This window comes from Ambystoma mexicanum, chromosome 4p (genome assembly GCF_040938575.1).
Source record: "Ambystoma mexicanum isolate Mex_15411 chromosome 4p, UKY_AmexF1_1, whole genome shotgun sequence".
In the NCBI taxonomy this organism is placed as follows: Eukaryota; Metazoa; Chordata; class Amphibia; order Caudata; family Ambystomatidae; genus Ambystoma; species Ambystoma mexicanum.
Genome location: NC_090927.1, coordinates 610,375,929 through 610,400,421, shown reverse-complemented (window position 1 = coordinate 610,400,421; position 24,493 = coordinate 610,375,929). Strand labels below are relative to the sequence as shown.

Below are 24,493 nucleotides of genomic sequence, written 5' to 3'. Positions count from 1 at the left end.
CAGCTTCCTTTGCATTTTACTTTCTGAAAGACTTTTTATAGGTCTGGTCAGTTGCTGGACTAAGAGATATGCTTGAAATGGTTTATTGGTAAATGACACGAGGCAAGAGAGCATTTTTTCTTTGAAGTACTTTGCGTGTGTTGGTTTATTTCAAAAAGTAAATCCAAGACGTGCAGACTTGAAGCAGAATTCTTATGCTTTTCATGAACTTTACTGATGAAACAAGAGGGATGGCCTTATTTGATGGTGATCAAAAAGAAATACACGGACAGGGCTGTGTTTTAATAGAACAAACTGTGTGATGTTAAAAATGAAAGTAGCACTAGTGCGATGCCGTTTTAAATGTAGGTCATTTTCCTGTGCAGCCTTGAATGTTTAAATGACAGAACAGCAATGCACAGCCATTCTGAATTTGAGTGGTTTTCTCTGGATTCACCTGCATGACAACAAAATGCAGCTATTCTTGGGGTGGCTGTGTTCAACTCTCACCCCATATATGCTCAGCAGACCAAAGCACAGCCATTTTTGGGTGACTGCTGAAATGCAGTTTTATTTGTACGGGTGTTCTGCCTTCGGCATTAAATGTACCCCACAATGTTGAACTGATAAAACAACAAGAACGAAGAGGCCCCAGGGGAGGCCAGCGAGAAATGTCTGAGTGGTCATACAAGGATTAAGGCAAAACCCCTTGTACAGTCGAAAGTCTTTGACACATGGTAAATTGAAAAGCTAAGTCAACTGCATTGTGGTGACGAACGTGAACCCGACTGAGGGGTGTCCACAGTGAGTTGTTGGTCTGAGCCCGATTGAGGGAGGCTGACTTTGCGAAAGGGATCGGAGCCCAGCTGAGGGGGATCCTTGGGTGAAGAGTAATTACCTGACGTGAAGATAAACAGAAGAAACTTGTGTTTGTTTTTGTGATGCATCAGGCCCCCTGAAGCAAGAGACTTTGCATACAGAGACTTGGGCACAGATGTTCCTGATATTGGAAAAGGAACTGTGAGCTCGGGCCAGAGAAGGCCAGAAGTGTGCTTTGCTAGAAAGTCCCACCTTGTCCCGTGCTTCAAACGTGTGGAAGGGCTATAACAACCTGATTTATCCTTTTGAGGACACTTCTTTGTGAACATTATCCCACACTATTTTGTATTTAGAGGTATGGACTGGCAATAGGTTTTTCTTAGTATAGGCCCTTTATATTTGATTAGACTCCACTAGGGCTGTATTAATATTTGCTGGTTGTAGCTTACTCATATCTTAGATTTAGGTTTAGATTAAGCGTTTATCTCAGCCATTTTTACAGTTTAATAAACACCCTTGAACTGTGATCACTTGTGTCTGTCTTACTTTGATAACATGCCTTCCTTACGGTGTCCTATGAATATCAGTTGGGACGGGAGCAAGAATGAAAGCCGATGGCTGGTGTGCATTTCCACTGCGTACCAAGCGTAACCTAAAGAGTAACTTTATTCCTGCAAGTGCAGTACAAAAAGCTACATAGCTCTTCAACATGAGGCTCCTTTATCTTCTCAGGGGCCTCGCTTGTATTATAAGATAGCTTGAAGGCTCTTTTTCAAAAGGTTGATGAGGACACCGTTCAAGCTTTGAAAGGCCAGACAGATTAGCTTTCCAAATAAAGAGAGGAACCATCATCAGAGGACCGACCCATGGTTGCCAAAACGGTTTGCCTCAGGAAAGGTTGCAGATGTCGCATTCTGACTCCAAGCGTACTGAGATTATCCAAAACTTCCCAGAACTGCAACCATTGCAGTCACACTGTCTGGGTTACACTTGCATCCTCACCCCAATAACAAACATACATGAGGTCCTAAAACCTAGGAGGGAGAGGGACAATTCCTGACACTAAAGGCCTTTTGAGTGAGTGTCTAGACTGCTCCTTTGAATTCAGTCCTGTTTGAAGACCACAAATGGAGCTCCATTAAATTCAAAGAGAATCCCAAAAGGTGATGGAAGCATGCACATCTTCCAGTATTGTAGAGCAAATCTTCAAGATGAGAAAATGGGGCCTTGATCTAGTCATCCAAATACTGAAAGATCTGACTGCTCCCCCTCATTTGCAGTCACTTCCACAGCCAGACTTTACGTCAAGATCTACAGCACTGAACTTAATCCAAATGGCATATAGGTTAAAATGGTAGTGCTGCTCCCTCCTTTGACACTGCAGATGTGTATGAGCAATTACACAGGCTCAAGGTCTAATAACGCCGGCCAGTCGTCTTCTGAGAGGGCTCAGAGAATCTTAGCCAAGGTCACGTCAATGTTTTTAACTTTTCTTTCTTCACAAACTAGCATGGTAAGATCTAAGATATGCATACAAGAAGTAGCTTCGATATCATCATGTTACTAGCTTCTAAAATGGAACCCGGTTGATTTCACCATTGGTAGGAGCTTTTTAAACCTACTGGGCCAAACCTTTGTGCTGCATGGATTTCAGAGAGGGAGGATTGAAGGAGAGGTTCAGGTCCTGAAGCAAGACTGACTAAACAATCTCCATGATGAATTGCTCTAAGGCAATCTGTTCCCACTCAAAGAATGTTCAAATCCTGATCCCCCCCACAGGTGACAGAGGAAGACATCTCTCCTCATTAAAGGGGGCAGAAATGTGCGAGGGTACGGGAGTACCAATTGATCAATGCCAATGAGTGGGATTTGTACCTTTGCTGAAGATCACTTTCTTCTAGAGAAGCTGCTGCGGCAGAGCACATGCAAAGGATTATGTTGGAAAGATCAAGATCTGAATGGAAACATTTCTGAGGCGCAGGAGAAGACTGAAAGTGTGTTTGGCTGCAGCTCTGAATATCATATCTCAAGGGATTCATTAGCTTTGGTCCCAAAGAAAATCCAAAGTTAAGATTCCAAGAGTGGCACCTGGTACACCTGTGCCCATTGACTTGCCTAGGCAATCAATAGTAACAAATCACAATTTGGAAATGTAAATCACAGCACCAATTCAGAGATCAGCTTCAGTATGAATTTTTTACATAGTCTGGGAATTGTTGAGCATCTTCATTAGCTACATCTCATAGGATTAGGGGTGTACCGAAATTTGGTTTCAATTAAGTATTCAGCCAAATTCTGGCTGAATATTAGATATTTGGCTTTGGCCAAATACTTCGAAGCTTAATAGTTTCCCCAACAAAATACATTAAGTACTGTTATGACTGAGTGCCTGGAATCATTCAGACATGTCATGCTGATCCTTTAAAAGGATCATTAAAGACATGCTGCTGTTACTTCTTTGAATGAGTATAGGCAAAGCAAAGGTATGAAAGTGCAAACAAAGTCCCTTCCCTTCATTTGCTGGACAGACAGACCTTCATCTGGTGGTTTGCTGGGGAGGGGTGACCAGAAGCAAAACTCTCAATATTTTAATGTATCTCTGGTTCCCCCCTTTATTTTGCAGTTGAAAGCCATTGAGCTGAAACAATACTTTCTGAAGTCACTATTGGAAAATGGTATTTTCTTTAGGGGCTCATTGATTTGCTAATGACCAGTGTGAGGAATCAGAACGTTTCAGGTTCCAATCCCACCAATTCCCAATTCAAATGATATAATTAAGAGGATTTTTGCATCAATCCTAGTAAATTCCAAACCCTGAGTAAAATAGCCCAGGAAGTAGCGTGCCTGCAGTAAAGAACTCTATTCAGCCTGCCGCCCAATGTTATAGAGCAAGTAAGATGGCTCAGTGGGTAATACACATTCACATGCTAATTAAAGACCTAAAGATTAGCAATGTCCCTTCCCTATAGGGTCAGCCAAGAACCAGAGGGGACTCCACATTCCGCTATATGTTTGTGTCTGGTGTATTTTATCATGCCCCAAAACACCATACACATACCCCACCCAAGAGGAAAGAAAAATACTATGCATTAATGAAGACTTTCTTCAAATGCCTCATCCCCACTAATTACAACAGGTAGAAAGGATGGCTTTAGCATCCCAGTGGTTAGTACTCAGTACTTCAGCCATCAGCAGGGGGTTAATTGATGTAATCACTCATTTTGCGTTTCAGTGCCTTCCTGGAGCCAGAAGGCTAAAGATGGGCAGGTCCCAAAAGGAACATTTGAAAGTACAAGTAGACACATCCCAGTCTCCCCTCACAGTTATTGCATAGATGAATACTAGAATGTTTGGCTAGTCTTAGTTACTTGGGCCCTGCCCAACAAGCAACACCTATGAATGCACAAAAATACAAACTGTGCTGTTATTGAACAGTTTATTTTCTGATAATGTATTCTTTTCATGGTTTACACAAACATCTTCAGTAGACAAGAAAAGAAATGCAATAAAGAATGGATATACATATTTTAAAGTGTGTTTTTAATTTACAACGTGTTTTTTTGTCTATATAACTTTATTGAAAAGGCAACTATACGGCTTTGTATTCGGCTCCGGACAAATACTTGTCTGACTATTCGGTATTCGGCTGAATACTAAATAGACTATTCGGTACACCTCTATATAGGATGCATAAATACTACTAAACAGTGCACAAAGTACTAACTGCCTAAAGATGAATGGTGTCAAGAAAAACTCCTTCCCTCCCAAGAAGCCCGAATTACTTTGGTTCTCTGCCTGGGGGGCTTGTCAAGAAAACCATTAGATGTTAACATTTCACTCAATGTTTCCATGACCAACTCATAAAAGGGATGAGTAATGTGGAATTATATATGAACTGGTTATTTAAGTGGGCAGGAACTTGCTGCCTCACCGTTTATGTAAAATGATTGGACCTGCCAAAACCATTGTCAACATTACCTTTTGGATGTATTCGAAATTGGGTGATATCGCAAGAAAGTTGACTTAAAGCCTTGAAGACACAAGAAACACCACTACTCTAAACACACTGAGAAATACAGTGTGAGACACTAATATAATTGCTCTAGTGTTCACTCTGTATCCAAGCCTTTTTGTGATACATGTATGCCATTTCATTTAATGTGCATGGGAAAAATTGGTTCTAGTTTTCATCTGTATTTTTATAAAAGTATCTATGAAAATAATAATAATGATGTTTAAGTGAAGTCTTCCAATTGTTTGTTAATCAGTTTGTGTGGTGAACGAGCAGTAAATGTCTCCATGGTTGGGGCACAGCAAAAAGGTCCCTGTGAGACCAGATAGTGACATTGATTTATAGTCCTTTTGAATAAAAAAGATATACATGTATTGTAATCAATAACTTAAATTCTGTCCATGTAAACTATGACTTGATAGATCACGTATGTCCCCACTCTAAAAGGCAATACCAGTTGTCCCCATCCTATACATTCATGAATAGTGATGAAGATGGGATACACAAGAGCAGGTCTATGTTTTTCACAGCCTTTTTATATACTGGGGGTGTAGCAGAGGGCTTCTCACTCAGAGTTAAAGCACCAGCTCCAGTAAAGCCATCCTAAAAGGGGAGGACCACCCTTGTGGCATCCAACACCAGTATATCAGTTAACGGAAAGCAATATATTTGCTAACAGCGAGCAGCACAGAGTACTGTTCTGGCAGGATCAAAAATATAGAAAACTATCAAAAAAGAAATCTAGAACTGCCATGGTGAGCCAAAGTAAAACGTTTTACAATAAAAAAATTAATCTCTTCCAGTCACGCAGAAGAGACAATTGAAATATGATAATTCTCTTGGTTAGGTAATCAATATGTATTGTTTTTCCTTGAGTAAACCTTCAATTACTTTCTAATCGTACACATGTTGAATGTACATACATTTATCTTAAGAGAATTTAGAACAAGCTCTGCACGCTGGTTATAAAAAAGTTTTAATAAGAAAGTGCAACTTTAATTTTGCTTGCTTGACTTTTGCAATAAAGCAAATGGCAGTAAGAGTGACAGAAATAGGTTAGACTGACAATTGGAAAAAGCTTCAGAAATGCTGCGGTAAACAATTTATTTAATCCACCAATTGACAGTTTCTTTTACACAGCCCTCTTGCAGGCACTCACCATGAAAGTCTCCTTGGCTCGGCGGGTTAGTCAGAATAATTTTCATACAACTGTATGGTGTATAATCTGTCCTCTTTCCTTCCTTTCCATAATTGTGACGAATGGAGTAGGAATATGTTTTGTCGAACTGAAAAGGAGAAGCATATTCGGCTGAATGAGATTGGATTTCAACAATTGCATGAAAACATCCCCTGTGCCTGCCACTATTTAAATAAAGAAAATGCCAGAATTTACCTACAGTCCACAAAGCATGCATCCGCTTGAGACACTGGAGAGTTGATTGGTATGTTCTAGCTTTAGCAAATATCACATACCAATAATTGTTTGCCACATTGCAAGAATAATTAACTCTAGATCTTTACCTTGTCACTATTACATACATGAAGTACTGTAGCAACCCGCATCAACTTGATGTAGGTAGTCCTGGGGAGAAAAGCATTTTCCAAACAAGGACTTGGATACAAGGGAGGCTTAAAAGCTAAATATACCCATACCTTTTACAACATATATATCCATAGCACTTTCTATGGTATCGCCACTCCTGTGGTCAACAAAATCACTGTTGTCAACAACCTAAGAGGGCTGGAGGCAGCACAGAGGTGAACACAGACACTTCCGTCTGAGCCCCTGATTGTGAAGCATTGCTCGACACCGGCCTTACTTTTCTGGGTGACTAGCATTTTGTTTGACTTTCGAACCAAACCATTGCCCTGCTCCCTCTTCAGCAATGTGGAAGTGCTCCACCTTTAACTACATTACACAACTCTTCACAGCATATTGAGCTACCCCGAGGTCTTAAAAATAGAATTGCCATTTCACCTTCCCTGGTCCGACTACTTACTCATCACCTTCCATGACCAGACTGCGCACCAACACCACATCCTCCAACATTCGTCCTTAAGAGTAGCCCAATAAATGCAGCAAAATTAAGTTAATACGGAATTTTGATTCACATATGTAGGCCTTAATAGCCCTGGATGGTGTCTTTACCTTGGACAGCTGGCATTGCGAGGTTTTTAACTCCCTGCACCCTTCCGTATCGACATCAGGAGCCAGCGGTGTGCAACACCTCTGTGCAACCACCCAAGAACCTCTCTTTAAGATCACTTCAATCACAATGCAATAGAAGTCCAAAAAAAGGCAATTCTTGCCACCACCACCCTTCACCCTTACGTCAGACCTTCTTTGCTGCCATGCTCCCATTCTGCCAATACCACAGCTTGCACCTCCTCCAAACTTCTAACTCCCAGGGACATCAAGGAATTCGCTTCTACGAGCAAGAAAGCAGGTTCTCCAGCAGGCAGCTGCCTACTGGCTCCTCTTAAAGAAAATTCTCTTGACTACCTTGATTGCACTTGCTGTCCGCACTCAAACTCCTTTGCCCTGTGCTCCTTAAGAAACCCATTCTGGTCACACAGACCTAAAAAACCGCCAAGCAGGCCTCCAATCTGGACCAAAAAGTAAGTGGCAAGCCAATGTGGCTAAAATAAAATAACAGACTCTTGTATAAAAGTGGCATTATTTTAAACACGTTTAAGTATCTCACAATGAACACAAATAATAGTACTAACAAATGTTTTGTCATGAGAAGCCAATACTTTAATTTTCCATGTTGTAATTATTAGTTTCATGTTTTTTACCCCAGTTGTTTGAGTTTTGAATTTGCCTCTCTTTCAAATTCAGTGCAGCAGCAAAAAAAAAAAATCTCTGTTCACAAACATGCTAGCTATAACCTTCTTTAAATTAAATGTAGGTGAATGTCTTGCTGATGAATATTCTGCACTGAAATCACTGCATGCAGTAATTACACGGCATGGCAAGGTAGACATGATCACTGGATTGGTGGTGAAACTCCAATGCAATACCATCCCATCTCTATCCCAGCAACCTCCAATAATTTAAAAATAAGAATAATAGTTGAATTGGATAGGAGTAAAATCCCCTTCGGCCCTCCTAGGATTTTGTTACATCCAAAAATATTACTTGTTTTGTATTACATCTGAAATATAGCATGACATCAGTTACAATAAGAGGGTAGTGCTTGGGAATGTTAGTGGTTCTTACCAGCAAGCAACAGACAGTGCTTTGGGGTCTTGGGCAAACCATATAATTGAAGCTATTTTGTGCCATGAGGAGGAGGAAAGCAAACCAATATGTATTAGGAGATGCGGGATATTTTTTGCAGTGCAGACTTCGGTTCTTAGGAAAACTGTGTATTTTTCTATCTTGTGTTCCATAAAGAGGCAAGCAAATCAACACTTGGCGATTTAAGAATACATTGAATTTGAGCCTCATGGTCCTTGTCAAATTGTATACATTAAGATCTGAGTTGTGTTGACGAGAGGTGGGGACGCAAAGCAGTAAGCACTGGGATCTGAAAGGATTTGCTGTAGTGCAGCCGTTAAGGTCTTTGGGGAAAAAAAAATATTCCAACCTATTGTGTTATATGAGGAGGAAAGGCAATGAACCACCAATGGGAGTATAAGAGACTAATTGTAGTATAGCCTTGAGATTTTAAGTGAATTCATTGAAAGGTCATGTGTTACATAGAGCGGTAAAAAAGCAGCCAGCACTGGGAAAAGGATACATGTTTTGCCATGTGGCCTCGTGAAAAGAGAATAGTGCCACTTATTGACTTGGTCAGATAGAACAGTCTCCGAGGTCTAGCAACAAATGCATTGCTGCAATTATTAGAGGATGGAGTTAGATATGTATCCAACAGATAAGCAGGTCCCTTTTCCTTTGTTAGGTCACCCAAATGGGAAGCAGGTCCTACGCCACTGATCCCCCAACATGCAGCTCGGGAGAAACATGTTGCTCGTGGCACCCTAAATTGTTGTTCAATTAATAACCTTATATCAGTATCAGTGTTAAAACCCCATCATCTTTAGAGATGTTGCTCAACTGACAAATGTGTTAATGAGCAACAGAATTTAACCATGTTGGTGTCGTGGAGAAAATTGACATTTTCTGTTCCTTTGTACAGCATAAAGCTAGTAGGAGCATAATGGAACAATAAGTAGCATGCATACCCAACCTTCCTTTATTAAATAATTTGCACATACTGCTTTTTGTACAAGTGAGGTTTGCGTTTGAGGCCATCCTGCATCACATATAACAGAAATATTGCTTTTAGTGTCACCTATATGTATTATAAAATAATGTGTAGACACAAAAAGGACCAACAACAGGGTCTCAGACCCGAGTGTACCCTTATATGTTAACACAATGAAAAACTCAGGTTGATCAATTCCGTGGGGATATTTTAATAAAAATGTTTAATTTTTGTTTTTAGGTTCGCCCGGCATCATTTACAGCAAGCCGCACCCCCCTGCTTTTGGAACTTCGATCTAAACGAAGTAAACAGAGCAGATTCTAGAGCATGACCAATGTCTGATGCCCTTTTGGGAAATACAATACCTATTCTCCCCAACCACACTGACATCCATGGGGACCCCGATAACTCGGTGAGACCCTCTGGTATCATCCAACCAGCCTTCTAGATGTAGATACGCCAACCTCTAAAAACATCTGCCCAGCCCTGATGAATATGGCCCCTTTGCCACTGAAACCGGTAGGCTTTTTATGGCTCCAAATATCAGGAATAGTCCCAGACGAGGAATCAATCAGTCCACAACTCGCCAGACTCCCTGATCTACGACCTCCCATAAAACAGACGGGAACTCCTAAAACATTTCCAAACTGAATTCTGAGAAAATAATGATAAAGACCAGAACAGAAGAGGAATATGGGATATTTCAACCCTGAAGTAAAACCGAAAAAACTGGACGCTACCTTTAAGACAAATGAACACAATAGAAATACGTCTATTTGCACTGTCTGTTTTTAACATGCTGTGGATAGAGAAAGCCAATTAAATCATCTTTTTTTCATCTATGAAGCAGCTTTTTAAGAAACTCTGAACCTCACTCGAGGGCGAAACTAAAAACAAAAATTAAACATTTTTATTAAAATATCCCCACGGAATTGATCAACCTGAGTTATAAAATAATGTCCCAGTGGAAAATAGTAATTATTTGATACCCTGCCCATCTGACAAGTGGAAATTGGCAGATAAGACAAATGCATACCACATTTTCTAGAATTATTTTCCCCTATATTCAAATCCAATTATGTTCTGTTAATAGGTTTAAATTAACAAGCCAATTAATGAATGCAAATACCTATTTACCACCACCACACCCCTCTATGATGTGGTTGTCAAATGCTCAAAGTTTTGACCAATGTCTCCCACTATGTTTTGTGTGAAATCTTATTGGGAATGGGAAATATGCACCAAATTCTTCAGAAAAATGTTATTTGTATTCGTAACCACTTTTTTTTTAACCAATTTAATATGCCCAAGATTACTCAATCAATATTTAATTGTTGCTAACTTAATGGAGAAATGCATTTAAAAACATGCATCATATTTCATAAAATTCGCAAAGAACAAGCCCAAAATAAAAAGCAGTTTTAACATACTCAAGCTATAGATAAAACCATGATCAATACAATTATTATAATAAAACAGTTTCCATGCATGTCCATGCTTACGCAAAACAAATAAACAACAAATGAACAGAAAATTAACCAGATCTTCATCAACTCCTATTTTGCAGGCACAGTTTGTGCTTCCTCCTGCACACCTTAATGTATTGAGTGGGTAAATGTACCATTAGCATCAGCCTCCTGCATTCTGGAGATCTTATTTCACAGATTTCTCTTTGCCATCTTATGTGTGTACATAAGTCTGCATATAAAACGAATCGGTAGCTTATGTATATATTGGACATCTGCCTCTTTACCCATCAGACATGTTCTTGCTTTAAGAACTATTTTGAGTTGCCTTAATGTGCCAAATGTAGTTATATCGCACCCCCTATCAAAATGTACAGTGCCTTACCACCCGACCTCCTGCACCCTCTCCCACAAGTCCTTTTCTTTACAAGGGTCAACACCTTAAAACTGAACACCCTCAATTCAGTTTGCAAGGCCCTACCAGGTGTATCTGCGATTTGGCAAGGGAATCCTTTTGCAACACCTCGTGGACAAAACAGTTCAAAACAACCCTAGATTTTGCTACCATAAAAAATCATGGAACAGACCTTTGCTTTATAAACCTCCAGTCACTTGTCCAATCTGACAACCCCCAACTTGAAATACAATATTAAAAAGCCCTTTAATCCTTCATGATGCCCTTTCAGCTGTCTTCTTAAAATTGACTCAAGCACCGCTCATTGAGAAGAGTAGGCTCAAATGAAAATGATACTACCTCCTAATCTCTACATTCATTTTAAAACCAGCTACAAGGTTTCATCCTTTTCCTGAACACCATAATTTTAGTTTTTATCATATTTAATTTCAAACTATAGCCCCAAAACAGTCATGTGTGTATAGCAGGCCCTGTTGTGCCGGGGTAAAATCCAAAATAGCTGTGTCATCAGCATAAAGAAGCATGCTATAAAATGTGCTCTTCAAAGAGGGTGGTTTATCTTTCCTAAGGGAATTACTAGAGTCAAAGTCTGAAAGGAATACATTGAGACCAACCACATTTATTGGCGGGGGGGGCAATATATAATTGCCCAATCTTGTCTAGTTGACAGACATTGAGATGTCTGCGTAACACAGTTGGATAAGAATAAACCATTTGGGACTACAATAAAATGTAAATTTCACCACAAGATGTTTCTATCAATCCAATCAAAAGCTTTCTCCAAATCAGAAAAAAAGCCACAAATAATATCCCTCCCTTAACCTTACTGTATTTCTCCATGATGGTGCTCAGACTGAAGCAGTGGTCCACTGTACTAAGCCCTCAGCTGAAACCCGCTTGGGAGGGTGTCAAGATATTGTTGCTTTGATCCCACTCCTTCAGTCCAAACATTTGGAGAATATCTTACTGGCAATGTCCAGTAAGGAAATTGGTTTATAGCTGTGGGGTTCTGGTGGTACAAGGACTACTTGTCCAAGGAGATGGCATAATACCTGTCTCAACAAATGCATTAAACATAAAATAATTTGTCATCATCTGAAAACGCGGCCCTCTAAAAGCTCCCACTGTTGCTCAAATATTTTTTTGGTCTCTTGAAAATGTGTACATGCCCTTTTGAAACTATAAATCTGGCCAGCTCCACACCACTCATAAAATCATGGTTCAATTTTCTTTTTGAAATTCTACATTCTACCTCGAACCATGTGGCATCCCTTTCTATAAACCAGACCTCCTGAACTGGCGATGCCGTTTGCCAATAGATCTGTCCCAAATAGTTTCAACCAAAGACTCACTGACATTCCTTTGTGGCTTCTGAACTGTTTAACAATTTTAAGAAAATATCTAAATTTCTTGTGAATTAGTAATTCTTTCCAATGCTTCCTTGTTGAGCTTAGGCATCGCCAACCAGCCCCTCGGACTGTCGGGTATCTTCTTCGTGGTGCCTACCACTGGCCATTTCAAAATTAACTCGAGAAGATTATAATTATATAAAGATAGTGATCACTCTGTTCAATCAGAAATGCAAAACGTCATGGCATTCCTGAAGAATACAGAGTCCACAACACAGTAATCAATGACTGAGGAACAGTATTACTGGTCTTGTATGCAACCGGAAAATCCTGGGGCATAATCCCAAAATGAACCAGAAAATCAGTGCTCCATTTGTGATCAATTTGACTGTCCATACATTTGCAGTACATTTCTTAAAAATATTTTTCTCTGGAACATGAAGCCCCTGGTAATATTTATTTAGTCCTACTAAATTTTTGAACAACTTGACTGGTCCTGTTGATATAAAAATGTCCTGCTCCTCTGAGGCGACAGGGGCATGAGGAGGACCCAGAATGAGCAGCCCAGTAGATTATGTACTTTAACAATATGTGAATGTGTCAAACTGGTCAAGGGTGTAATGCAATATTCTTTCATGGTGCCCAGTGTGAATACTCTGTATTGCCAAATGTGTGACACTAAATCTGCTGCTTGCTGTACGACTCTTAAATAAAGATTTAAAAAACAAAATGTCCTACTGACCACTCAATTTACTCAACATTTCCTGTAAACGACCACTTAATGTGTTATATGAAGTTAAAGGCTTTGCAAATCTCCTTTAGGTGGTCTAGGTAACTGTTAAGTACTGCAAATTAAAATGTTCTATTAACAGTCTTAAGTTTATTACATTTCTAATTTGTGTTGCATCACTTTTCTGCCAACTGAGCGTTGATATGTTCCGTCGAAGAATGGAAGTTGCTCACCATTTCATTTAATATGCACATTTTGCTCATTGCGTACAAAATGGTTGGGGACATTGTTAAGGTTGCACAGATTTGTATCTGTTCAGCTGGTGCCCCTGGTGAAGAACCGTGAGGATGGTAGTTCTGCGGTATAACAGCCAAAAGAAACGTGTGGCTCATTGGTTTCTGGTGATTGTGGGGCACATAGATCCTCCTTGATCATCAACATTTAAAAAATGCATATGCACACACATACATACACAGGTCCTAAGGGCAAAACAGGACTACTTTATTAGAGTGTGTTATATCTCGGAGGACGAAATAAGAATTCATGAGCGGGAGCTTAAAACAGTTCCTGGCTATCGGTCATCGCCCAATAAGCAGGAGATACCTCTGGGAAACATTCACACTATAGCTTTTTGTTCATTGCATATGACCAAATATGTTGCAAATGTCTCCTACAAGTGTCCCAATGATCAGTTGTACACAACAAAACACACAGAGGTATTGTCAGACAGGTTTATTTGTATGTATGGCACCAGCCTGTGGTAAGTAGCTCCTGGTATCCGTTGGTGACAAGCTAACCACCAGGCTCCTATAAGCAGGAGCTAAATTACTCCCAGCTATATTATATATAAATATATATATATATATATATATATATATATATATATATATATATATATATATATATATATATGATACATTACTCACCGTAATCATATTTCTGATGCTTGTATCTGCTTAGATTCACATGCAGTTTGTTTTTCGAAACTCGAAAATGGGCGTCGACACAGGGCGTGCCAGTAATACTATCCCTAGTGTGACGTCCACTGTACCCAAGATCCCTCACGCGTCTAGGATCCTCAGATTGTATTTTTTCTGACATGAGGTAGCATGAGGAGTAGCGTGAGTACAGATAATCCAAGCAGATAGACAGAAAGGTAAGACTACAAGCAATCATGCGCCTTCTATCGGAGGGGAGGAAGGGTGGGTCGCATGTGAATCTAAGCAGATACAAGCATCAGAAATACGATTACGGTGAGTAATGTATCCCTTCTGAGGCTTGTGGAATCTGCTTAGATCACATGCTGTGCATAGATTAGCGAGCAGTACCAGAAGAAGGAGGTGGGATGTGAGAAGGGTCATGAGCAAATAAATGTCTTAGAACCGCTTGTCCCACTTGTGTATCTGTCTTGGAATGGGTGTCAATGCAGTAATGCTGAGTAAAAGTGTGAATAGAGCTCCAAGTAGCTGCTTTGCAAATGGTGTCGAGGGGAACATTTGCAATGAAAGCCAGAGTGGCCCCAATGCCTCTAGCAGAGTGGGCCCTTGGCGTAAAAGGCAGAGTCTTTTCAGAGAGTGAGTAACACAGCTGGATACAGTTAATAATCCACTTCGAGATGGCACCTTTAGAGACGCGATCCCCCTCTCTGCCTGTAGCTAGGGAGACAAACAGTTGATCTGTTTTCCTTAGCGGTCTTGTTTTATTTACATAGTAGAGGACCGCCCTACGCACATCTAGGGTGTGTAGTTTCACCTCAGCCGAGCTTTGCGGGTTCTGGAAGAAAGCCAGAAGCTCGATGGACTGGTTTACATGGAATTTTGATATAAATTTAGGTGAGAACCTAGGGTGTGTGCGTAAAACCAGTTTGTCTTTATGGATAGAAAAGAAGGGATCCTGCACTGACAGAGCCTGAATTTCACTGACCCTTCTTATAGAAGTAATAGCTACTAAGAAGGCCGTTTTATAAGTCAGGTGTTTGAGAATGCTTTTATGCATGGGTTCGAAAGGGGGGCCCATGAGCTTGGCTAGCACCACATTAAGGTCCCACCCTGGCGGTGGGGTTGAAATAGGAGGGTGAAGTCTCTTTACTCCTTCCATGAAGGCTTTAACTACTGGTACTTTCCACCACAACACCTTGCTATGGGAAGTGGTGTAAGCCGAGAGCTGCCAGGTGTACTTTCAGTGAATTAAAAACCAATCATGCATCTAGCAGGTGGAGCATGTATGTAACAATATTGGAATGAGTGCAATCAACTGGGTTGATTTGTCTACTTTGGCACCAGGTAACGAACCTCTTCCACTTGTCAAAGTAACAGTGCCTTGTGTTTGGCTTCCTAGATTCCTTTAGGATGTCCATACACCTCTGTGGCAATTTGAGGTGTCCAAACTCTATGACCTCAGGAGCCATGCTGCCAGGTTCATTGAGTTGGGTTGCTGGTGCACTGTTTGACCTTGGTGCTGGGACAGTAGGTTGTACCAGGCTAGAAGTTTGATGGGCTCGCACACCGCCATCCTGCGTAGGTGTGGGAACCACGGTTGTCTTGCCCACATGGGAGCAACTAGGACGAGCGTCATCGATTCCCTGTTCATCTTGTTCACCACTTTCCTGATGAGAGGAGTTGGTGGAAAAGCGTACGCAAACATCCCTGACCAGTTCATCCACAGGGCGTTCCCCTGGGAGTCTGGTTGGGGGAACCTGGATGCAAATCCTGGGCATTGTTTGTTTTCGCTTGTGGCGAATAAGTCTATAGTGGGGAAACCCCACTGAGAGAAGAGATCTTCTACGACCTCTCTGTGAAGAACCCATTCGTGTTCCTCTGGGAGGGAGTCTCTGCTCAGAGCATCCGCTAGGGAATTGAGCTCCCCTGGAACATGTTGTGATGACAGGAATATGTTCCGTCTGAGTGCCCATATCCAGATTTTCTGGGCAAGCTTGGACAGATTTGGCGAGCGAGTCCCTCCTTGCTTGTTCAGGTAGAACATGGCTGTAGTGCTGTCCATCCGGATTTGCACCGACAGGTTTAGTAGATGGGGCTCGAACGCCTGAAGCGCTCTGAACACTGCCAGAAGCTCTAGCAGGTTGATGTGGTTCTTGGCCACTGAGTGAGACCAGAGACCCTGAGCTGTGTGGTGGAGATGGTGAGCTCCCCACCCCGTCAGACATGCATCTGTAGTGACTACTGCCTGTACTTCGGGATCGTAAAAGGGTTTCCCCTTTGCGAGATTCTCTCTTGTCCACCAGTGAAGGCTTTGTACCAGTGTTGGCGAAACGACCACTAGATCGTCCCACTGACCACTTGCCTGAGACCATTGTTTCGCCAACCATTCCTGCATGGGACGCATGCGCAGGTGCGCGTGGGGGACCAGGTAAATGCATGACGCCATCATGCCCAGTAAACGCATTGCTTTGCGTACCGTTATTTGTTGACCGGACCGATAATGCGGAATTTGCAGAAGTATATTCCGAATTCTTTGTTCTGAAGGAAAGGTCAACCCCTTCTGGGTATCCAGGATTGCTCCTAGGAATTGTTTTGAGGTGCTTGGCACCAGGCTTGACTTCTTCTCGTTGATTGAGAAGCCTCTTTCGTGGAGGAGGTCGATAGTCCTTTGAATGTTTGTCCTGCAAATTCCTGGGGTTTCCCCCGTTATGAGCCATTCGTCCAGATAAGGGTACACTGGGATTGCCTCCCTGCATAGGTGTGCAGCCGCCACTGCCAGTACCTTGGTGAATATCCTTGGTGCTGAAGCTATCCCGAAGGGCAGTACCTTGAATTGGTAGTGGCGACCGACCACCTTGAAGCGCAAATACTCTGTGCGCTGGGAACATGGAAATATGAAAATAAGCATCTTTCATATCCAAGGTTGCCATGTAATCCCCCTTTTTTAGGAGGGGGATTACCTCTTGTAGCGTGGTCATACGAAATTTTTGGGGCTTGACATACTTGTTGGCAGGCCGTAAGTCCAATACTGGGCGCATTGTCAAGTCTTTCTTTGGCACAAGGAAGTAAATTGAATAAATACCCTTGTTTACCTGGTGTCCCGGGACGAGTTCCATCGCGTCCTTTTGTAGAAGAATGGCGATCTCCTCGAGGAGAATCTTCTGATGTTCTAAGGAGTGTACTCTTTGTCGTGGAGGATGGTTCCAGGGACGCTGCAGTAGCTCTATACAATATCCCGTGGATACTGTTGACAGCACCCATCTGTCTGATGTGATCCCTTCCCAACCCTGGGTGAAGTTTGAAATGCGTCCCCCTACTGGGGTTGCGTGAGAAGGGACCCTGAACTGAGCATCACTGCTTTGGTGGAGGCGTGCCGCCTCCCTTGCTGGGACTGCCTCTGCCTTTACCACGACCTCTCCTATTACCTCTGCCGTAACCCTGGGTAGACTGTTGGTTGTTCCACTGTGTACCCTGGCCCTGGGAATAGTTAGACCCTCTCTGGGAATTTTGGCCGCGTGGGCGACGAAAATTACTATTCCCTCTCTGGTTAGGGGGTTTATTGGTTAACTGGCCAAGGGATTTGAGTGTCTCGTATTCGTCCTTGGCATTTTTCAGTGCGTCCTCGACCGCCTTACCAAACAGATCGGCTTCCACCGGTTTGTATAACAATGATGCCTGAGTTTCTGCCTTAAAACCAGACTGCCGTAACCACGCATGTCTCTTGATAACAGTACTCTCTGCTATCAATCTGCCTGCGTTATCCGCGGCGTCGAAGGTTGCTTTCAAAATGCAACCAGACACGGCTCTACCCTCTGCGGAAATCTGAGCTAATTGTCCCTTTAACGGTTCAGGAGCAGAGGCTATGAGAGCCGCGACTTCTTCCCACTGATGGCAGTTGTAGCTGGCCAACAGGGTGATGGAGTTAGCAATCCTTGCTTGATAGGCGGACGTTGAGGCTACCTTCCTGCCGAAACCGTATAGTTTTTTGCTCTCCTTGTCGGGAGGAGCTTCTGACGAAGACAAGGGTGTTCCAGCCCTCGTACGAGTGTTGGTAACAACTAGGGAGTCTGGCTTCAGATGCCCTCTTATATAGAGAGGGTCAGACTGAGCTGCCCTGAAAAGTTTCTCCACCCTGGGATTGACTGCTCTGGTGAGGTTTGGGTTCACCAGGGACGGATCTATTCTCCGCTGAATGGATTTAAGGATGGGGATGGTCTGGGCAACCGGCCTCCTTTCTCCAACTAACTCCTCTGCAAAGTCCCTTTCCTCTGGTACACCGTGGGTGTCAATGTGGAAATGTTCCGCTGCGCGAGCGAGAACCTCATTTAGGAGGGGCTGATTGTCGACCGGGGAGTCGGTAACCGGGGCTTCGTCCTCTACCGGGGAATCTACTCTGTATGTTTCCGGGTTATCCTCTTCTTCCTGTTCCTCATCATCCCCATAGTAGCCCGTCCCGGTTTGCTCTTCTATCATACCAAATTCTTGGTCTCCACAAAGGGAAGCCTCTTGTTGATACCGTGAGTATGGTGTTGCGTAAGGTTGTACCTCGAAGGGTTCAGACCTCATCGGGTTTCAAACCGGGTCTTCTTACTCGGGGGGGATAGGATCAGTAGAGCCTGAGGGTGTGGCCCCTTGTGGATCATACGAGAGGAAATGTTCTGGATTTTTATCATGAAAATCAGCCAAAGAAGACATTCTTGACATGACCCTATCTATGTCTTCACTGGACCATTTTTTGGAACTGGGAATGACTTTCGCAGCAAGTCTATGGGATTTATCTTGAGTAGCTTTGCTGGTTGTGGACCTATCAGCAGACCTGGGCTTGTCTGTCTGTTTAGGGGGGTGGAGTGTTTCACAGGTCTGGAAGAATGTACAGGTAGTTTCTTCTGCTGTTTTTCCCCCTCCCCGTGTGTTGAAAAATGTTTTCCCTGTCCCTTGGTGGCTCCGGAGTTTTTCGACGTCTGGCGTTGAGGATCGGGAGAGGTGTCCCTGTCCTTCGAGCGTAGGGCCTCGCTAGCTTTAACTGCGGGTTCCGCCTCCTGGAGCGCGGCCTGGGGGTGGAAGTCGTCTTCGTCTTCCGACGATCGAACTTCTGTTAGCCTAGGGAGCGAGGCACTCTTGGCAAGAGTGGATGATTGCCTGGAGTCATGCGGCGATCTTGATCGAGAGCGCCCAGAGGACACCAAATCGGACCGTTCTGTCTGTGCCTCTTTCCAAGAACTCGACGTCGTCCAGTTTCGGTTGGACTTAGTGTGTTTAGTGTGTGTAGTATGTGAAGCGCTTGCGTCGCCGGGGGTCTTCCCCATAGCCGCCCTGCCGGACGACCTTCCGAGGTCAGGGACCCGCGCTCGGCTGTCTTTCGACGCCGTAATGCCCTCGCCGTCCGAAAGTACGGTGTCGCTGCCATCGCTGAAGGCGCCCTCCGCTGCCATGGTCGCCTGCCTGGCGTGGTGGGCCCAACGCTTCGTCGAACGGTCCTTAAGTGTCTTAGGTTTAAACCTACTACACGCTCTGCAGTTCGCTTCGGGGTGGTCCCTCGGCAAGCAGAGATTGCACGTGGCGTGCCTGTCGACCCAAGGGTATTTGCGGTTGCACTTGGGGCAGAATTGAAAAGGGGTACCCTCCATACGCACCTTGAGGCAGCGGGCTGTTAAGTGTAGGAAATGTATAAATGTATAAGGTGTACCTATATACCAAGAGTGTAGAGTATGTACCACCCCCCACTCTCCCTACTTGCAGGGCCGAGGCCAGCGGCCTACCAGGCCCGGGCCGAGGCCAGCGGCCTTCCGAGGCCCAAATCAGCCGACGGTCGATTTCTTCTCCAGCCGGCGTCGAGTGCCTGAAGTTCGACGTTGGGGTGGGGAAGGATGTCAATAGATTAATAATTTTAAATTTTAGCAAAAGTATGGCTAAGGCCAGGGGACTCCGCAAGATGCTTCCGACCAGTATGGCGGAAAAAAACAATCTGAGGATCCTAGACGCGTGAGGGATCTTGGGTACAGTGGACGTCACACTAGGGATAGTATTACTGGCACGCCCTGTGTCGACGCCCATTTTCTAGTTTCGAAAAAACAAACTAATACTCCGCATCTTCCACTAGATGTCGGCCTATGCACAGCATGTGATCTAAGCAGATTCCACAAGCCTCAGAAATATATATATTATACACACACACACACACCATAGTGCGGCTCTCGCTGCACTATAGTTAAGATGTCTAGCAAGATCCATAGGAAACCCGAAAATTGAATTGCTAATTATTGACTCGCAGGATGGATTTGGCTGATATTTTGCAAACAAATAGTTCCTTTGTGACTGTGACCCTGGTCCGTGGGCCCCAAAGAAACCTATTGGTGCAGCATGTGCAGTTGTCACGGACAAAGGACATGGCCAGTGGGACCCAACGAAACTGACTGCTGCAATAGGTACAGTAGCCAAGAGTAGTGGGCCTTGAATAAACTATGGTATAACAAAATCCTTGAAATTCTATGAAAAAACGTTAGTTAAGGGACAGTTAATGTGATGAGATTGAATCCACAAAAAACCTTGAAATTCAGCAGATGTGGGAAGCGATGATCATCTTAACTCGAGTCCCCCCTTCCGCAAAGTCCATGAGCACATACATAACAGATGGGATTCACAATGACACACAATTAGAGGGTTGCCAGCTCGCTGCTGTGATCTTCAGGTCGCAGGTTCGAAGGCCAAGGCCAACCAAGCCTTTCATCCTTCAGAGGTCGATAAATGAGTACCAAATCCAGCTGCGTGATATTGTATGCATATCTGATCTATGTAAAGTGCTTAGGCATAAGCGCTAAATGAATAACACATCATTAGATCCGAGGGGTCAACAGGGTGACGCTGAGTTAAGATGATCATCACTTGCCACATCCCCTGAATTCCAAGGGTTTGGTTGCAATAGGTTTCTTCCCCCCCCCCCACTCTCCCACGATTCCTGCAGGATTCCCCTGATAATGGCAATCAGTTACACATACAGCAGCAATGAAATACCCATGAACGTGGTATTCCCACAATAATCTGAAAATGTTAAAAAATCAAAAACTCTTCAGTCCCCCTCAGTCACTCACCAAGTGCCCCCACCTCCCATTCCATTGTCCCCCTAACTCTGCTCAGCTGCTTTTTCTCTCACTGGCCCTCCTCCCATCATCCCTTTTCACTCTTTTGTACGTGTGACGCATTTTCTTTTCCGAACACGTCTTCCGTTGTAGCTGTGGGAATCTCACGAGATTCCCCCATGGGAGGAACATGAGGGTGTCCTCACTTCTTTTCCCCCCGTTTCCTCCTCTGGGGTAGCCAAGGAAAGGTCATCGCTTTTGGATCCCGACCTTGGGGGTGGAAACACGAGGGAGGATCACCTGGGTGGAGGAGACTTAGGGAGTGGGGCGAGGATGTCCTTAGGTGAGACATGGTATCCCCCATTTCCTTTTCATAATGTACCCTCTATCCCTCAAGCTTTTGTAGGCTATTGTCAGCCCTTTGCCTGTTCTTCCCTCCAAAATGTTCCCAAGAAACACCAGCTCAACACTGGGATGAGGAAGTGACCAACTAGGAAGACACATCCTCATTTAGTTGAGACAAACACATATCACCCTCATTTTGTGAATACAGACACATCAGCCTCAGCTGTGTACTGGGACGAGAAAGAGGACAGCACGACTAGCGCACTAATGGTGAGCAGTCTAGTCTTTCCTGGACTCATCATGGTGGTGGGAACTGTAAAAGCGGAAATCCTTTTGGAAATGGGGTCAGCTGTGGAGGCAGAGGCAACAGCTGGGCAAGGAACACCGGATCAGAGGTATGTCAGAGCGCTCGAGACCCGTTCACAGATGCAGAGTTTATGCAGCAGGAAGCGAAGCTAAGGAAGGCTGGAGGCCGGTAGCAGACCGCAAGAGTGAGCCTGGCGTTACCGAGCAAATCGGTCGCAAGAATCCTGAACTGCAGGTGGAGCATCGCTGGGGAAGCAACACCACGAAAATCTGCTGGGGGACGAAGCAAGATACCGCACAAGAAGGCGAGAACCTGTGGAGGCAGAGGACCCTGCAGCGCTGTAAGCTCCGACCGGTGAGTGTTGGAAACACCCGGCTAGCAGGCAAATCTGCAATGAGCATTGTTTTGAATACCGAACTAAATGAAAACCATTATAAATACTTTTGATTATCGAACCGAGCAATTACAAGTACTTTTGAATATTGAATGAAACTAAAGTCATAAGTACTTTTGAATACCGAACAGAGAAAAAGTTTTCAGCACTTGTGGATTTTGAGTGAAGTGAAAGAAAGGTGGTGAATTTGGCTGATACCATGAACTGAATTATCTGAGACATGTATTGGCCAAGTCAAGAGAATACCAAGAAGGGTATGATATGAGAAAACTAACACTCGCAACAGCCAAAGGAGTTCAATCAACTGCCTGCTATGAGTAAACATACAGGGAGGGCTGCATGAGATGGTCCCCACTCCAGTTTGGGTGGAGGGTGAGAGGTGCACCCCCCTTTACATTACACAATTCCCAGGCAGTTTAGGGTGCCCACCAGCCCCCCCTAAATTGCAGCATACCATTTTCAATTTTCTTCGTTTACCCAACTTCCCTTGGCGCAGATGGGCACATTACTGTGCCAATCTGCCCCCAGGGTGCCTAAAATGTACTGACCCACCCATTGGGGGGCCTGTCCCACGTTTTGTGGTGACACTCTTCCCCCCACCTCAAATGGAGGGGGGCACCTCATGCAGCCCTTCGTAGGAGCCCCAGAGAGTGCTGCATGAGGTGCCCCCATCCACCACAAAACGTTGGACAGGCCCCCCAATGGGTGGGGTAGTAGGTTTTGGGCACCCTGGGGGCAGATAAGCACACTGCCCATCTGCACCAAGGGACGTTGGGTAAACAAAGGAAAAAATTGAAAATGGTAGACAGCATTTTAGGGGGGCTGAGGGGCACCCTAAACTGGCTGGAAATTGTGTATTGGAAAGGGGGGGCCTCTCAGCCCCCACCCAAAATGGCGTGGGAGCCATCTATGCAGCCCTCTCCCTGGAGGCAGATATCTGTTCCTAGGAAGGGACACCTGACCCCAGGGAGGACTGCATGAGAGCACCCCCCTTATCTGCCCCCAAGGAGGGCTGCATGACATGCCCCCTCCTCCATTTGGGGTGGAGGGGGAGAGATCCACCCCCTTTACATTACAAAATTCCCTGGCGGTTTAGGGTGCCCCTCAGCCCATTTTCGATTTTTTTCTTTATTCACCAAACTTCCCTTTGCGCAGATGGGCACATTAGTATGCCAATCTGCCCCCAGGGTGCCCAAATCCTACTGCCCAATCCGTTGGGGGGCCCGTCTGACATTTTGGAGTGGCCCTCTGCCCCTACCCCAATGGCACCTCATGCAGACCTCCCTGGGGACAGATTTCTGCCCCTAGGAAGGGGCAAATGTGTTTTCACGGGGGGGGGGTGAGGTTCAGTAGACCACCAGGGATGGCTTGCAATGGGGGCCGTGATTGGAAAGTATTAGTGTAGATTTGGGGTGGGTGAGACTGGGGCTGCATTGTTGGTGGTGTGGGTGGGAATGGGCCGTCTGGGGAGATATTTTGGTGGGCTGGGAAACAATTGCAGGGGCAGGCCACAAATTGCCCCCACCCATACCAGCAGAGCATTGGTGTTTCCCGGGAGCGGATGTCCCAGGAGCGGATGTCTCCCATGTGGGTTGACAATCTGCAAGCCCAGGCTGCACCTTTGGCTGTGCTACGTTACAGATGTCAAAGCCAGGGAGGAATGGGGATCCTGCGGGGACTCCCTGCAGCTGCCGCTGTGCTTATGGGACGGTACTCCCGCATGGTAAATGGATGTCTAAGGCCGGGGACCTCACCTCCAACTGTCCTGGAGTTGTGGCTGGGCTGCATTTCCGTTCGGGGAGGTATTGGCACACTGCCGGGACTCCCTGGTGGGGAAAAGCTGTAACACAGGCCAGCAAGAACTTCAGGACGGTTGGAGGTGATGTCCCTGGCCTTGAACATCAGTTTACCATGTGGGTGTACTGTCCCCAAGCACAGCGGCAGGGGCCACCCCCCCCCCCCCCCCCCCCCCCCCCAAGGAGAATACCCTGGTCTTGGGCAGCTGTCTACCATGTGGTTTCACCAGCCCAAAGCTCAGCAACGGTTTCAGTGAGCTCCGGCAGGGTCCTCGACCTTTCCCATAGGGAGAAGCTGTAACGCAGGCCAGCCAGAGCTCCAGCAAAGTCGGCGGTAATGTTCCTGGCCTTAGGCGCCCTTCTCCCATGTGGGTTTTTGGCAGGGCTTGTGGGTAAAAAATTCTGGCCCGATTTGCGCAAGTCAGACATCTTTCGATTCCCACAGGTGTCTTATTTCCGGAAATGCATGGGGTTCCCAGTTTTCCTTGGTGGCTTGTACACCCTAGGCCCAAATCTGTATGGCATGCGCTTGAGAAAAATTCCTGAAATTCTGCTGTACAAAAATACTTCAGGTTAGCCGTGTTTTAGGCTTTCCCCTTTGCGCCCAGGTGGGTGCACCCACACGTGAGGTACCGTTTTCATCGGCACACCTG

General features: G+C 44.6%; 1 protein-coding gene across 4 annotated transcripts in view; it reads right to left on the bottom strand.

Annotated features, from left to right (window-relative positions):
* The window catches only part of PRIM2 (DNA primase subunit 2), a 1,404,979-nt gene that overhangs the window by 337,409 nt on the left and 1,043,077 nt on the right, over positions 1 to 24,493 (bottom strand). For all 4 annotated transcript variants that reach the window (XM_069606178.1, XM_069606180.1, XM_069606181.1 and 1 more), the window contains one exon: positions 5,970 to 6,096. In XM_069606178.1, coding sequence (XP_069462279.1) covers positions 5,970 to 6,096 — 127 coding nt within the window. The remainder of the gene's footprint in view (positions 1 to 5,969; positions 6,097 to 24,493) is intronic.